The sequence below is a fragment of the Mobula hypostoma genome, chromosome 2 (assembly GCF_963921235.1).
Source record: "Mobula hypostoma chromosome 2, sMobHyp1.1, whole genome shotgun sequence".
Lineage (NCBI taxonomy): Eukaryota > Metazoa > Chordata > Chondrichthyes > Myliobatiformes > Myliobatidae > Mobula > Mobula hypostoma.
In genome coordinates, this window is record NC_086098.1 from 131,300,530 (window position 1) to 131,318,694 (window position 18,165).

An 18,165-nucleotide genomic window follows, 5' to 3' on the forward strand; every position below is an offset into this window, starting at 1 on the left:
ATTCTGTATAAAAATATCAGTTTTCTGTTCAGTCGTCAGAACAGTATGGGTGACAGGGCCCATGCTCTTCTTTTGCACAAGTAAAATAAAAGGAAAGTTTGAGGCGTAAGAGTGCGTGTGTACTGGGCCCAGTTATTTTATTATTGGCAGCAATGGTTACTTTGACAGAAAGACCTAAAGAAAATTTAATAACATCTCTATTCACCTTCTTGACTCAGAGAGAGCATCAGAATATGTTTATAACTGTGAAAAAATTCATGCACTACTCTAAACCAGGAAGATTATTGAGGTTTCCTGCTCCTCTTCAAGTCGTACCTTGGTTTTATTGCAATCATCTAAATAGGCAGGCAGAGTCTGTTGTATGCATCTTGCCATTAGAATTCAACTGAAATGTCAATACAGATTATGTGCATAAATCTAAAGCTCTGATATTGAAGTGAGAGTGGAGCAAACTGAGCTGAGTTGACACCTCAGAGTGTTTTGCGTCAAAATCAGTATTCAAGCAACAGTGGTATTTATGCCTTGTAAACTCTATGAACCAGCATAGCTGTTTTTGCCTATATTTGTAAGCAAGTTTGATTTGCTTTGAGTCAGTGTTATGAAAACCACACCATCCACAAGGAAGCATTTCTATTGTTTGTTTTTAATGTGAGATCATGATATGGCATCTTGGGAGCATATTATTTGTAAGAGATGTTAAATCAATGTTACATCAATCTACATTTTGTTAAGCATAAAAATAATCTATATTTACAATGTTGAGCAGCACACACAAAATGCTGGAAGAGATAAAGGGCTTGAGAAGAAGGAATCCAGTAAGAGAGGTCACTGAACAATGGAAGGAAGGGAGCCAGAGGTGATGGGCATGTGAGGAGAAGAGAAGAGGTGAGAGGGTAACCAGAATGAGGAGTGGAAAAGAGGGAAGAAGGGAGGGAGGCAGAAATTTCTGGACGTTAGTGAAATTGACATTCATACCATCAAGTTGGAGGCTACCCAGATGGAATATGAAGTATCGCTCCTTCAACTTTCTTCCATGGTCTATTGCCCCCTCCCATTAGGTTCCTCCTTCTTCGGACCTTTACCTCTTCCACCTATCCCCTCTTATCTTCTTAATTCATCCCACTTCCCCCACTCATTTATCTTCCCCCTCAGCTGGTCGAAACTATTACCTGCCAACTTGTACTCATTTCCCTCCTCCCTATCTTATTCTGGCCTCTGCCCTCTTCCTAACCAGTCCTAATGAAGGCTGTCAACCTGAAATGTTGAGTGCTTATTTTCCTCCATAGATGCTGCCTGACTTATTGAGTTCTAAAAGTATTTTGTGTGTGTTGCTTAAGATTTCCAGCATCTACAGAATCTCTTGTGTTTAAAATATTGTGTCATCCTGTTGCTTGCAGATTATCTGTCATTTACCTGTGGTGCAACAATTGCTGCGCTTGAGTAGGATGAATTGCTTCAGATTAATTTTCTGGATCTGGAGGCCTATCCCCTGTCCTTGAGAAGATGGTGATAAGTGGGCACTTTAAATTGGTGCAAAAGTGTGAAAGTCACTGACTGAGATCTTGGAGAACTTTTAAAGATTAGTTGTGAGGTTGGGGGAGTATATGGCCAAATGGTGAATGAGTAAGAACATGGCAGATAGAATATAAAGTGGGAAATTTTGAAGTTAATCATTTTAATGCATATAACAGAAAAATAATGACCTATTAAATGAGAGACTGGATAATGTTGTTCAAAATTATATGGATATGCTGAAGACAAACATGCAGGTGCTGCTTGTGATTAAGAGGGCAGATAGTATAATATGCTTTATTGTGGGAGAATTTGAATAAATGTGTAAGACAGTCTTACTGCACTTGTGTTCTGGGTTAGTGAGAGAGATTAATGCAATACCTAAGAAAGCATGTACCTGCCATAAAGTGAAGGTAGCAAAGAATCACTGGACTGGTTTTAGGATTTTTAGATTTGCTGTGTGATATTTGATTGACTAGACTGGAACTGTATTACCTAGCATACATATTTTAGAGAATAAGGGGAGATTGCATCATAACGTACAAAATTATTACAGCAAAGCACAGGAAAGATGTTTACCCTGGGTACAGAGATGATGACCAGGCTAAGGGTTGGGCCTGTTTGGTCTGAAATAAGATTTCTTTCAGTAGGTTGTGGATCTTGGAATTCTCCACTCCAGAATTTTGGACGCTCATGGGTTTATTCAAAAAGCAAGTTGAAAGATTTTTGGTCATTAAGAACTTCAAATGTCATGGGATTGTTCTGGAAAATGGTACTGAAATGGAAGATTAGCAGTGACTTACTTAACAGTGTCAAGGAGCCAGGTAGCTTGCCGTTGCTCCTGGTTCTTATGAAGATTCTCGCAATGCTGTTTGGTATAGAGTTCCAGAATTTAAACCCAGTAAAGATGAACAACTAGCAATAAAGCTGATTGTGGATTTGAAAGGTGTCATTGGAGTAGCCTAGATGAGTAGCTGTGGTGCCTCTTATAAGGAGGTACACAATGCAGCCACTGTGCGCTGATGGTGAAGAGAATGAATGTTTAGTGCTTGATAGAGTGCAGGTAAGTGGAGAGTATTCCATCATGCTGCTGACTTGTGCCTTGAAGATATTGGAATGGTTTTGAGGGGCCTAGAGCAAATTGCTAACTGTTGGATACTAAGCCTCCGACCTGGACCTTGTAGCCATGAAAATTGTGTGACAGGACTAATTCAGTTTCCAATCAGTAATGACCTCTATAGTGTCGATGGTGAGGGTACTTGGTGGTGGTAAAACCTTTGAAAGTGAAGAGTATCTGGTTAAATTCTCTTTTGTTGGAGGTAATCATTGTCTGGCACTTTGGTGGCTTGAATGTTAATTTCTACTTATCACCCATGGCTGAATGTTGTCTTGAAGCATGCAGACAGAGGCTGCTTCATTTTTTCAGGTTGCAAATGGAATTAAACGTTGAGCAATCATGAGCAAACATCCTCACTTGTGACCATATTCTGTACAGAAGATTATTGATAAAACACTGATTAGGCTTTGGAGACTGCCCTGAAGAATGCCTTCTGAAATGTCCTGTGGCTCCATTGAGCACAGGCTTCTTCCTTAGTTTGAGATATGACTTCTGACCGCTGGTCTGTTACATGAAATGCATTGTTTTTTTTGGATCTGTATTATAAATTTAGTAACCTTCAATTTGTGCAAAATTTTTTATTGATTTATTAATGTTCTGATGAAACAAATTCAAAGCAACAGGACAACTGAACTACATGAAACTGCATAACTTGGATTAAGATCTTATGATACATTTAAGTGGTATTGAATATTGATATTGCACTTACAGAAGAATCCAATTTCTTATGCTTGTTACTCAAATTAAAAAATGCTTGGCTATTAAACAAGGTAAAAATGAGTTTGACATTAGTGTAGTGCTAGTTTAATTTGCATCTTGCATTTAGTGTACTTGACATATTTCCAAATACTGACATTGGCTGTTCATAACACAGATTTTGAGGTGAATGAGTTCATGAGAGATTTTGAATATCCAATCATTGAGTACTGGAACTTTTATTCCACACCCATGTTAAATGCAAGTAATAAAGGGAGATAAATATGTTGGCTCTGATTTCTGGAATGAGAAAAACAAACCTGCCGGAGATATATTACTGTTTTGAAAGAATTTGTAATTAATAACTTGCTTGCACATGAAGAAAAACATTCAAATTGGCAAGAATGATAACAAGCACTTTGTACAAAGTTTTACAGTAGGTAAGCAAAAAAATTAAGCAGAAGTGATGAACTAAGTAAGGGATTGATTCACTAATTAAAGCATGTGACCTTTATCCCATTTTGGTTTAAGGTATAGCTAATATTTTCACAACACGCTGGAGGAGCTCAGCAGGTCGGGCAGCATCCGTGGAAAAGATCTGTCGATGTTTCGGGCCGGAACCCTTCGTCAGGAATAGCTATTATTTTGCTCTCTATACATACATCTGTATGTGAAATCACAATAGGAGCTTTTTTGGCAATGTAATGTTTTTCATTGCATTAATTGCTATATATTTAGCCCACAGAATATTGTAAATATTAAAGCCACTGAGATATGAGCACTCACATCTCTATATTTGAGAGTATCTCGCAAAGTTGTTACTTCAATAAATGAAATTGCTTTATGACAACATTTTAGAGAGATTGTCACGACATGTTTTTCTAGTCCATAAGAGCAGATAAATGGGGAACATTTATAACCCTGTAAAGAGAATGCTTTGTTCACTTTTGATCTGTGCTGAGTTAGTATAGGAAGAAAAAGCCTTGTCATAGTCCTGCTCTTGAGTATTATTTGGCAGTGCCCTGTAAAAGCACAAGAGTTCAGCAAATCAGGCGAGGCTTAGCTTGTTATTTTAACCCCACCCACAAATAACTAATTAGATCTAGGCTTGTACTTAGAACCTTGAGGTAGCAATCCTTATACTGTTGAATATTAAGGAGAGTTTGTTAGGGTTGGTTATTTTCTGTCTCTTACATGGTACAGATTCTAATTGTCATCCATTGACATGAATGTTCTAAAAAAATTACACTTACTGAAACTCCCCTAAAGGATAATCATATGTTGGCCTCAGAAACTGAAGCCACGGTTGTCAGGAGCTTTGGAAGTTCATAAAGATGCCTCCATGTCTTGTCAGTCAAAGTGAGCACAAAAGGCATTAAAGTTGCCTGAGAGTGAAATTTTAGTTATTTAGTATTTAGTACAGTCTGCATTGTTGGAACTTCTCTGTACCTGTTGAAGGTAGTTCATGTCTAAAGGCATGTGGAAGATTAAGGATCATGCTGTACAGTAGACCAAAAGCTTTGTGTCATTTCTGAGATCTTAATCTTCATAAGTTCTTTTCCTTAGACTACCAAAGCTGGTACATTGAACCCAGTGGTAAGTTCCATCACTGATTTTTATCTCCTAAATGGCAGGTCCTGATTTATGTGGTGGTCCATGTTCCTTTGTTGACACTTGTTATTGTTGAAGAATGATCCTGTACAGGAGCAGGTTGATAGAGATGTTTAGTTTGAAGATGTTAACTGTATTTTCTGGTACACTCCAATGAATGATTTGCTGGTTTTCCAAACATTCACATATGGAAACATCATCTGCATTCTGCAACTCAGTATTTAAATTTAGAATGGGGTTGGAGTGATGCACTTTTGTCTTGTAAATTGGCTCCATAAGGGGGTTTGTTGGAGGAGTGTTGCAGTATTTTGACAAGAATATTTGATAAAATTGTTGAGGCATTGACATAGCATTGTGTGATACCAGTCTGCACTAAAACTGAGTCTGTTCTGGACCCACTGCTGGCATGCAGTCATGTGCAAGACATAGGACAAAATAGCAGCTGAAGATTGCACTCAACTTTGTTTCCATGTACAGCTATGAAAGCAAATTTCTGCCCTAAATTTTATCTGTGCACTCTTTGGTTGCAAGCTATCAGCTAAAATTAAGGTTGGTATTGCTTCGTAATTTAAATGTTGTAGATTCACATTCCATGGCTATCTCAGCTGTGACTGAGTTCTGGATAAAGTTTCTTTGCAGTGGGCAGCCTTTCCAGTGACAAACATGGTAGTGAAAAAAAAGAAGTAAGGCTTATTTCACCTTTCTATTGTACCAGCTCTAGAAATTACTGGCGATATTTTTACTCTTGATTAACTTATGGGATATTGTTCAATGAACAGCTTATCGTTCTATGAGTTGCTCTGAGTTAAGTTGTTCTATGTTCTATGAATGTACAGAGAATGCAATACAGAGAACTCGATACAGAGATCGTATACAAGCAAAAGAAATTTAATTTAATTTAGGATTGTGATTGGCACAGACATTATGGACCAAAGGCCCTGTTTCTGCTGTACTGTTCCTTCCATGTTCTGTGAAAAATGTTGGGAAGATAGCTTTGGAGATGGAAAACTGAGATCCACATCATTAGAATTCACACAAAAATATTTTCAAAAGAGACTGCAATTATTTTTTCCAGTGCAGTAATGTGCCCAGAAACTCAAAATATTTTACAAATAAATTTTAGAAACAAATTGTGAGATTTTCTTGATTTTTGATGCCCCAAGACACCAGCTGTCAGCTCCACAGTTACTAAATAAATATTTCTAATTGTCAGTTCACCCAGTTATTTTTCAGCATGTCTTAACAGCACTGAATAGAATTTCTCCAGCGCCTATTTTTAATTCAAAATTGCTTAAATCAAATGATCCAATTATATTTTTACTGGAGAAAAAATAACTTATGAAGTGTAATAAAAAAGACTGACAGGTATATTTTCATCGACTGGTTTTACAAATATAACTTCAGGTCCCCCATACAATTTACTCCCAATCTTGCATGCTATGAATTGGGTCAAATACAGTCAAAATAATTGATCCTAATTTTTCAGAAGAAAGCTTGTTTATTTGGTCCATGCAGAGGTTCCAGTCAAGATCTCATCATAGATAATAAAACCTGGAATTTATAAAACAGGAATGCCTAACTGTTGATCTCTCCTGAGATCTCCCCAACCCCAGACCTTTCCTATTGTTTTATCCTTCTTACCATTTCTTGTATCTGAAAACTTATCAAGCTCAGTTCTGGTAATAAGTCAGTAATCGGAAACATCAGTGCTGTTTCCCTCTCCATTGGTATTGTCTGATCAGCAGGTTTTTTTTTCAATATCGAATTCTAGCATCCATACCATTTTGTTTTGTTTTGATTGACAGTTATTGTGGTGCAGAGCATTGTTGACAACTAAACAGCAATCCCCTATTCCAAACCCAGTACTTACCTGGGGACTCCTATGCTCTAAACAAACAAAGGTAGAAACATAGTAAGTCAGGCACCATTTATAAGAAAACATAGTGTTACTATTTGAGGTCCAAGATCCTTGTCAGAACTGGGAAAGTTAAAAATTAGTTTTGGTAGCAGAGAAGGTAGGAAACAGTTGGGTAGAACAAATAACTCCAATAGGATGAGATCAGCTGCATCCTGCTGAGCTCCTCCAGCATTTTGTGTGTGTTGCATTAATGTGCCACTTAGAAACAGGTTATGCTTCTTTATATATGTTATCTATTGCCAGTAGCAGACCTGTGCTACAAACCTAGGTCTATCTGTCTTTCTCAGAGGGTTTTTTTGTTCTGAATATCCCTCCCTCACTTACTGTGCTACTGAGGGCAGACCTGTTTTCTCTCTTTAACAGATCTGATGAAGGGTTTCAGATCTGGAGAAGTTTTCTTTTGCAGATACTAACTAACCCACTAAAATAAAATCCCAGACTGTCATGTGCGCACGAACAAACTGGGTCTAAAGTTAAAAAAACAGTCATTTAACTAGTTGTTTCTCTTTCCAATGATTTTGCCAATAATATAAATATGTAACAATCAGCAATGCTCAAAAGATTAGGCAGAGCCTATGGCTGCTGGTTAATATGCTGCTTTTGTAATGATAAATTAGTAATACATTGCATTGTGATCTTAAAGTTTTTACCAGCTCACTACTTACATTGAAGAGCGGCAGACCCATTTTAAAGATCCATTGTAGGCCATTGCACCATTCATTGAATGCACAGGTATTAGAGTGCCTCTTGCATTATTTGTTCTATGGAAGTTTTCAATGATCAAGGTAATATTTTCTTCGGCAGCATGCATCTTTGCATCTGGTACAATGATGTGCTGTTATAACGTACCTATTGGACTCACTCAGTTACAACTTTGCATTTTATTATGATTCTTTCAATTATTAGTCAGTGCTTTCCATAATTTAAAGTGCTGCAGTTGTGTCTTAGAAAGAAAGTAAGTCTTTTTTATTAATGAAATAAATGATTAATTTAATAATACATTTCCTTTGATTGTGTAAATGCATAGGTAGCATAAAGCTGGCATATTAAATATTTTCATGCTTAGTGTGCAAACGAGAACTGTTAAATTTGATTTGATCTAGAAAGCAGATATTGGATCCACCTTAGCAAAGGTAACTGCCTGGTAGAATAAACAACAATATGAATCATAAAATAATAAATAATAAGACAACTATTACAAACATAGAATAATTTACATTATTGGCAAAATTATTGGAAAATCAAACAAAGTTTTTTAGAATTGTTTTTTAATTCTAGTCTCAAGTTGTTTCTGTGTGCATGTGACAATCTATTTAAACTTACAGTTCAGTTCCTTGGTGCATATATAGATTATTTAAGTATTGTCTAAATCACTGGTGATTACCAGTTAACTTTTCTTTGCCCTGCTCAATAATTGATCCAAATCCAAGCAGCTGCTCTGAAACTAGTACAAACCTGTCTTAATCTCAACCTAAAATTTAATTAATGGGTGTAGATTTATAATCAGGGTGTTCCAGCTTCTCTGAGCTGTTGTTATCCTGATTTTGATAGGCTGACAGCTTCTGAAATTAAACCAGAAATAATTTAGTTACCACAACTTTGTGGAAACAGTGACGTGTTAGCAAATTGCCAGAATACAGTACTGTGTAAAAGTTTTAGGCACATATATATAGCTAGGGCGCCTAAGATCTTTGCATAGTGCTGTAGTAATTTTATATATTGTATTGTACTGCAGCCACACAAAAAAAAACAAATTTCATTACATATGTAAGTGATAATAAACTTGATTCTGATAGAGGTTTCTATTGTGGACTGAGAGTGGGAAGGGGACAGGGAGAAGGAGATCATGCTTGAGAAAAGGGGAAGGTAGAGGGGAGAGAAAGACACCAGAAAGACAATCTGTAATCATCAATAAACCAACTGTTTGGAATCAAATGACCTTGCCTGGTGTCTCAGGCTGGGTGGGTAAACAACTGCACCATCCTCCACCCTTGGCACTTCTTCTCTGCCACCTGTCCTATACTCCTCCCTCAGCACTCCACCCTCACCATTCGCTTTCCACTCCACATTGACAAATACAGTACTGTGCAAATGTTTTCGGCACCCTCGCTATATATATATATGAGCTTGAGACATTTGCACAATATTGTAGAACTGTTTGGTATGCCTAGAGTAGTCAGCTAATTCTGAAATAGTATTCAGGACTGGAAAATGTGAAGGTGTCTAAATCTAATTTCTTTCCACTGCTAGTGGAGCAATCCCAGTGATTTTATAAAAAAATAGAAGACAGTATTGCAAAAAAGAAGGAAGCTTAATTTAAAAGATCTCATTATTGGATCCAGATGATTTTGGGGCATTTGACCCACTGGGTGTTTCTTCTGCAGAAACCTATAACTTTCACATCCCAATATATTCTACCTCCAGAATGTCTGATTGTTTGATTTTATTAAATCACAAGAAATACATTTTCTTGAGACTCTTGCAAATATGCTCACCACCTCTCAATAATTAGTGTATTTTTAACATCCATGTAAAATAAGTATTTATGCAATTAATTCAGAAAATGCTGCAAATGTAACTGCAATCTATTTTCAGAGGGGAAGGTGATATTTAATATGTCAAGTTGACCATCGTTTGAGGGAATTACTAATTTGCCTTTACAGATGCTTGTTCATCAGAAAATGTTTTCAGTATTTCCTATTTAATTTCCAATGCAGTGGATTCTGGTTAATTGGAACACATCAGGACCAGTACATTTTGGCCCAATTAAGCAGCTGTCGCAATTAGCCGAAGTTTCATGGAAATAGCTAAAAGGTATTAAAAAAAAGATAAACTACTGTTTAACTGAGTAACAAATTATGTATTTACATGAAATGCAGAACAAACGAGAACAGTGCCAATACTACTGCAGTACTATAAAGCCTTATATTAGTTCCTAATACTTACAAGCAGGGGGATTCATCTGCGTCACTTTCTTCTGACTTTAAATTAACAAAAGCAGCACAGATAGCCTTTGTACAATGCTGTCAATGCTTTCAGTGTAACATTTGGTTTGAAGATTGATATCTTCAAATTCTCCTTAGACCCTAACTTGTTGAAGTTGTGAAATCCATTTATTTCACTCCCAGCCATTTTTTAACATCTTCAAACCTGAATACCTACAGCTGCAAAACAGTTCTGAATTGTTTTACTGGTTATATCTCACCAACTATTAGTGACAAAAATTGCTGCTTTTTGAACACAAATTCATGAGACTGACACTACTTAAAAACTGTGTACTTGAAGTGTGGTGTGTCTCAACACCCGCACAAGTGCACACGACTAATGCTAGTTAGAAACTGTTTGGCAACAGTCTTCTGCCCCAATTAAGTGGCATAGTGTCCCAAATAAATGAAGGGAATCGTGGGTATTTTCTTGATTAGTATTGTTCTTTAAGAGTTAGCCCGAATAAGTGGCTGCACCAATTAACTGATGGCCCAATTAACTGGAATCCACTGCAATACACAATAATAATAGGCATCCGTTAGTCTAATGAGACCATGGATTTGCGCCTTGGAAGGTTTCCAGGGTGTAGGCCTGGGCAAGGTTGTATGGAAGACCAGCAGTTGCCCATGCTGCAAGTCTCCCCTCTCCATGCCACTGATGTTGTCCAAGGGAAGGGCATTAGGACCCATACAGCTTGGCACCAGTGTCGTCACAAAGCAATGTATGATTAAGTGCCTTGCTCAAGGACACACACGCTGCCTCAGCCAAGGCTCTAACTAGTGACTTTCAAATCACTAGACGAATGCCTTAACCACTTGGCCACGTGGCAACACGCCAAGAACAAAGCAAAACTGCAAGATAATGGGGTAGACTAAATAGTTCTGGAAAGCCAATATAATTATGTTAGGCTGAATAGCTGAACTTTGTGGGTGTTTCTTTTGCTACAGTTGGCAGTATTTTGCTTTTCATCTTATAACATGATTCAAAACTAAATAGATCAAAGTTGCTGGTGAACGCAGCAGGCCAAGCAGCATCTATAGGAAGAAGCGCAGTCGACGTTTCAGGCCAAGACCCACGAAGGGTCTCGGCCTGAAACGTCGACTGCGCCTCTTCCTATAGATGCTGCTTGGCCTGCTGCGTTCACCAGCAACTTTGATGTATGTTGCTTGAATTTCCAGCATCTGCAGAATTCCTGTTGTTTGCGACAAAACTAAATAGTTTTGTTTTTATTGCTGAAATCTAATTTATTAAATATAGATTTAGCACCCTGCTACCACCCAGTGCACATTATTTCTGACAGCACCAGTAGCAATAATACTGTTGTATATTTAACTAAATATCATATATGCACTTTATATCAACTTCTACATCTAAAGAATGCTTTTTATCTGTAAATATTATTGTATTAATATTATTGTCTGTGATATATGTACCGTGTTTTGCACTGTGGTCCCTGATGAGCATTGTTTCATTTAGCTGTAAACATGTGTATGGTTGACTGACAATAAACTTGAACTTGAATTTGAAATGTAGTTCATATGTTTAAATTTCTTGCTGAAGGAAAAGGTGTTAAAATCTCACATAGGCCTCATTCCAGATGTACTGTTTTTGTGTTACTCTTTTTGTATGTAACTAATGATTTAATTAACTAAATGAGTATTTTGCATCAGTCTTCACTTTGGAAGACATTAGCAGTGTGCCAGATATTGAAGGGTGTAAGACAAGAGAAGTGAGTGCAGTTACTATTACAAGGGAGAAGGTCCTCAAAAAGCTAAGACCTAAGAGTTCATAAGTCACCCGGGCCAGATGAACTGCACCCTAGGGTTCTGAAAGAGGTAGCGGTAGAGATTGTGGAGGCATTAGCAATGATCTTTCAAAAATCATTGGACTCTGGCATGGTGCCAGAGGACTGGAAAACTGCAAATGTCATTCCACTCTTCAAAAAAGGAGGAAGACAGCAGAAAGGAAATTATAGACCAGTTAGCCTGAGCTCAGTGGTTGGGAAGATGTTGGAGTCAATTGTTAAGGATGAGGTTATGGAGTACTTGGTAACTAAGGACAATATAGGACAAAGTCAGCATGGTTTCCTTAAGGGAAAATCTTGCTTGACGAACCTGCTGAAATTCTTTGAGGAGATTACACATAGGATAGATAAAGGGAATGTGGTGGATGTTGTATATTTGGCCTTTCAGAAGGCCTTTGACAAGGTGCCACACATGAGGTTGCTTACCAAGTTAAGAGCCCATGGTATCACAGGAAAGTTACTAACATGGTTAGAACATTGGATGATTGCTGAGAGGCAGGAGTGGGAATAAAAGGATCCTTGCCTGGTTGACTGCCAGTGACTAGTGGTGTTCCACAGGGATGGGTATTGGGACTGCTTTTTTGTTGACAAGATATGAAGATTGGTGGAGGGGCAGGTAGTGTTGAGGAAACAGTTAGTCTGCTGAAAGGCTAGGAGAATGGGCAAGACAGTGGCGAATGAAATACAATGTTGGAAAATGCATGGTCATGTACTTCAGTGGTAGAAATAAATGTGCAGACAATTTTCTAAATGTGGAGAAAATCCAAAAATCTGAGATGCAAAGGGACTTGGGAGTCCTTGTGCAGAACACCCTCAAGGTTAACTTGCAGGTTGAGTCAGTGGTGAGGAAGGCAAATGTAATGTTGAATACAAGAGCAGGGATATGATGCTAGGGCTTTATAAGGCATTGGTGAGGCCTCACCTTGGGTATTGTGAACAGTCTCGGGCTCCTCCTCTAAGAAAAGATGTGCTTGCATCTTACAAGGAACTTTTGATGGCTCTGGGTCTGTACTCACTGGCATTTGAAAGAATGAGGGGGATCTCATTGAAACCTTTCAAATGTTGAAAGGACTAGACAGAGTAGATGTGGAAAGGATGTTTCCCATATGGGGGAGTCTAGGGCAAGAGGGCAGAGCCTCGGGATAGAGGTGGGTCTATTTAAAATAGAGATGCAGAGAACTTTCTTTATCCAGAGGGTGGTGATTTTGTGGAATTTATTACCACAGGCAGCTGTGGAAGCCAGGTCATAGGGTGTATTTAAGGCCGAGCTTGATAGGTTCTTAATTGTACACGGCATCAAAGGTTAACGGGAGTGGGGCTGAAGAGGGGGGAAAAGGATCAGCCATGATTGAATCGTGGAGTAGACTTGATGGGCCAAATAGTCTAATTCTGCTCCTATGTCTATGTCTTATGGTCTAATTAAGATGTGTATGTAATCAAAAGCAACCATAAAATGTATATGCACCATGCAAGTTTTATGGTGTAGACACAAAATCAGATCATGCCTGAAACACTTAGTAAGTCAGGCAGTATATGAGGAGCGAAAGTGTTTTGGATCAAGAACTGGAAAGGTGAGAATATAAATGAGCTTAGAATTGCATGGGGGAGAGAGCAGCAGGAACAGTGGAAATGTCTGTGATAAAATGCAAATAAAAATTACAAAGAGTACAATTAATTTAAACACCAACAGGACAGAGAAATAAATTGAAACTCTGGGGGGAAAAAAGCTGATACCTAAAATTGTTAAATTGAATATTAATTCCAAAGGCTGCATCAGGCCCAGATGGAAAATGAGGTGCTATTGCTCAAGATTATGCAGTCATCATTGGAGGCCAAAAAACAGATTAGATTGAGAGTGAAACAGAGAATTCAAGTGACAGGGACTAGAAGCTGAGGGTCCCCTTGCACAGTGGTCCCCAACCACCGGGCCGCAAAACACGTGCTACTGGGCCGCGAGGAAACGATATGATTTGGCGATATGAAATGGTATGCACCTTTCCTTATTGCCTGTCATGTACTGTTGAACTTGAAACCGCCTCCCCGCCCCCACCCCCCGTCAGCCGGTCTGCAAGAATATCGTCAATATTAAATCAGTCTGCGGTGCAAAAAAGGTTGGGGACCCCTGCCCTTGCAGGCCAAATAAGTATTGGCAAAGTAGTTGCTTAATCAGTGTTTGATTTCTTCACTATATCCATGTCATGCACAATGAATACAGTAGAGTAAATTGGAAAAGTGCAGGTGAATTGCTGCTACACACTCTCCAGTTACATGAAGCTTTAGAGCTTCAACTTTATTTCTCTCCCCACTGCTCTTGCTTAATCTGGTGCACCTTAGCACTTCGTAATTTTGTTAATGGTTTTCCAACATTTGCAGTGTTGTATTAAACTTTGTGTTACGGATTATGGACCAGTAAAGTTTTATGTTACAAATAATGCAGCATTCTTTACTAATATGTGAGTAAGCACGTTTCATCTTAACTGATGTAGTTTACTGTAAACTGGGTGATCGAGAAAGGGAACTCCCCTTGGCCTTCCCACCTTAACTTACCCATTTCTGTGCACTTCCCTCTTTTAGTCATGGAAACTGGCCCTTAGGCCTAATTCATCCATGCTGACATGGCCCCCAAGGTAATTCCTTTAGCCCATGTTTGGCCTCTATTCCTTTTATGAATATTCCTTCAATATTATACAAAGAAATAATTATTTAGAATGTTTCTGATAGTGACACAATTACAACATGACTCTGGTTGTTTTTTGTTTCACTTTAACCTGCACTTTCAGAGATTAGGTGGTACAGCGTGAGCATACGTTAGGTTGCTAAGACTTTTATAATTTTTGCAGGGAGAAGTGCTGCATAGAATGGGAGGCAAGGTATAAAGTATTTTTGAAAGCAATGGTTACCTGTTTCCACTGTAAGTTATAGAATGAGGAAGTGCCTGCCTCAGAATAATTTAAATATTGATTAGCTCCAGGTATCCAGTTTCATAAATTGAACTCTAGTAAACTTCGTTCTACTGAAACATCATTCATCTGAAGCATTAATTCATACACCCTGCGCAGTTTTTTATGTTTGCTTTTCAGAATATAATGGTGCCCTTGATTGCAAGTAAGATAATTAATATAGATAATCCGATAAAAACACAAACTATGGTACTTCCTGGAAACCTGAAATGAAGCAGAAAATGTTGGAAGTGCACCTGCAGCATCTGTGCCAGGGGAAACAATAATGTCCCATCTTGGTGAAACTGGAAAATGTTAGAGGTACTACACTACTGTGCAGAAGTCTTAGACACATATATATAGATAGAGTGCCTAAGAATTTTGAACAGTACTATAATAATTTTATGTACTGCACTGTACTGCTGCCACAAAAAAAAAATCAAATTCATGACATATGTGAGTGATGATAAACCTGATTCTGATATGGGTCTCTGTTGTGGACTGAGAGTGGGAAGAGAGCAAGGAGAGGGGACTTAAAGCTGGGAAAAGGGCAAGGGAGAGAGAAGGGAGCAGGAAGCACCAAAGAGACTTTCTGTAATGATGTTTGGAATCAGGTGACCTTGCCTGGTGTCTCAGGGCTGGGTGTGTTTGCAGCTGCATTAACCCCCGCCTCTGGGGTTCTTTCTCTGCTACCTGACCCACACCACAACTGCAGTGCCCACCCTCACCATTCCCAACATCCTTTGCACTCTCTCCGCTCCAGGTTGACAAAGACAGTACTATGCAAAAGTATTAGGCACATTGGGTATATATATGTACCCAAGGCTTTTGCACAGTACTGTATAATCCAAAGCATGGAAAGTTGTGAGAGACAGGATAATAGAATGGGAGCCGAACATAAGCTGGAAAGCAGAAAAAAATAAAAGATGAAAGGAACATTGGCAGAAAGCAAAACTGGACAGTAACTGAACAAATTTTAAAAATCGCATCTGGACAATGCATGGGTAGAAATAACAGAATCATTCTATGAAACTGTTGACTATTTGGTGAGATATTTCAGCACTTGACAGCTTTCCTGACTTTATGCTGAACTCAGCACTTGAAAGGTAATGATTCTGCTATTGAATAGGCAAAAGTTCTGATTCCGAGTTTGTGGTAATGCAAAGCAAATGGAGGTCCTTGCAGAATGTAAAGACCTGCAGCAGCTTACAAGAGTGGAATTGATTCAGGAGAGGAAAATCTATGTTCTCTTGACTAATTTGATATATTGAACCACAAAAGGCGCATGGACTCATGAGAAATATATACTACAGAATAATTACAAGACATTTCGACAAGTAATGAATCAACACATCTGCATTGACAATATTTCTTTTCTTCCTTGCAGGATACAATTATAGACCCAGGAGAAGATGTTGCTCTTCTGTCAGTCAGTTTTGAGGATGCTGAAGCCACTCAAGTGTTTCCTAAACTATACCTCTCTCCAAGGATTGAACAGTAAGTTTAATATTGTTCTGTATCCCAGCCTAAAGACCAAAAAAAATCTCAAACTCCATAGAATTTTACCATTCAACTTTTACTCAGATCTTAATTCTGCTTTTTGTTGGAGAAATCTGCATTAAGACTACTTGTCATCAGATACAAACGTGTGTGTGTGTGTGTGTGTGTATATAATAAGCCCAAGTAATTCCACGTTTTGCTGTCTTCTAAAAGAGGCCTTCAGAATCAAATATGGGCTTTATTCTCGAGGTATTGTAACTTAAGGAACTAACCTCAAACTGCACTCCTCCAACCAAACCTGTCATTTGCTTTTATTTGCGATTGACAAGATGCAAGCAGAGTGTTTTTGAGACACGGCAAGGTCAAAAGGATGACAGTGAGGATGATTGTCATTGACATTCTGTCGGAATAGCAAGTAGCAACCAGCCAGCTCCCCAGGGATGTATGGAAATTAAATACTTGTTTGTTTGTATTGTATTTAATTGATCTGGAGAAGATTTTAAAGATAAGCCAAAATTTGGATATGATATTAAGTTAGGGGAAGCGATTAGACCATCAAGAGCAAAGACTAGCAGGTGCAGAATGAAAACAACAGGAATTCTGCAGATGCTGGAAATTCAAGCAACACACATCAAAGTTGCTGGTGAACACAGCAGGCCAGGCAGCATCTCTAGGAAGAGGTGCAGTCGACGTTTCAGGCCGAGACCCTTCGTCAGGACTAACTGAAGGAAGAGTGAGTAAGGGATTTGAAAGTTGGAGGGGGGAGGGGGAGATCCAAAATGATAGGAGAAGACAGGAGGGGGAGGGATGGAGCCAAGAGCTGGACAGGTGATTGGCAAAAGGGATACGAGAGGATCATGGGACAGGTGGTCTGGGAAGAAAGACAAGGGGGGGGCGGGACCCAGAGGATGGGCAAGGGGTATATTCAGAGGGACAGAGGGAGAAAAAGGAGAGTGAGAGAAAGAATGTGTGTATAAAAATAAGTAACACATGGGGTACGAGGGGGAGGTGGGGCATTAGCGGAAGTTAGAGAAGTCGATGTTCATGCCATCAGGTTGGAGGCTACCCAGACGGAATATAAGGTGTTGTTCCTCCAACCTGAGTGTGGCTTCATCTTTACAGTAGAGGAGGCCGTGGATAGACATGTCAGAATGGGAATGGGATGTGGAATTAAAATGTGTGGCCACTGGGAGATCCTGCTTTCTCTGGCGGACAGAGCGTAGGTGTCCAGTCCCTATATACTTCCATCCCCCATCAGGAAGTTCTCAAAGCTCTACGCTTCTTTTTAGATTCCAGACCTAATCAGTTCCCCTCTACCACCACTCTGCTCAGTCTAGCGGAATTAGTCCTTACTCTTAATAATTTACCTTTGGCTCCTCCCACTTCCTCCAAACTAAAGGTGTAGCTATGGGCACCCGTATGGGTCCTAGCTATGCCTGCCTTTCTTTTGGCTTTGTGGAACAATCTATGTTCCATGCCTATTCTGGTATCTGCCCCCCACTTTTCCTTCGCTACATCGATGACTGCATTGGCGCTGCTTCCTGCACGCATGCAGAGCTCGTTGACTTTATTAACTTTGCCTCCAACTTTCACCCTGCCCTCAAGTTTACCTGGTCCATTTCTGACACCTCCCTCCCCGTTCTAGATCTTTCTGTCTCTGTCTCTGGAGACAGCTTATCCACTGATGTCTACTATAAGCCTACTGACTCTCACAGCTATCTGGACTATTCCTCTCCTCTTCTCACCCTGTCTCTTGCAAAAATGCCATCCCCTTCTCATAATTCCTCTGTCTCCGCCGCATCTGCTCTCAGGATGAGGCTTTTCATTCTAGGACGAGGGAGATGTCCTTTTTTAAAGAAAGGGGCTTCCCTTCCTCCACTATCAACTCTGCTCTTAAACGCATCTCCTCCATTTCACGTACATCTGCTCTCACTCCATCCTCCCGCCACCCCACTAGGAATAGGGTTCCCCTGGTCCTCACCTACCACCCCACCAGCCTCCGGGTCCAACATATTATTCTCCGTAACTTCCGCCACCTCCAACGGGATCCCAACACTAAGCACATCTTTCCCTCCCCCCCCTC

The 18,165-nt window shown here is 39.3% G+C and overlaps 1 protein-coding gene across 5 annotated transcripts in view; it reads left to right on the top strand.

Annotated features, from left to right (window-relative positions):
- babam2 (BRISC and BRCA1 A complex member 2) overlaps window positions 1-18,165 on the top strand; it is a 214,277-nt gene that overhangs the window by 122,196 nt on the left and 73,916 nt on the right. For all 5 annotated transcript variants that reach the window (XM_063040662.1, XM_063040663.1, XM_063040664.1 and 2 more), the window contains one exon: window positions 15,970-16,079. In XM_063040662.1, the coding sequence (XP_062896732.1) occupies window positions 15,970-16,079 (110 nt within the window). The remainder of the gene's footprint in view (window positions 1-15,969; window positions 16,080-18,165) is intronic.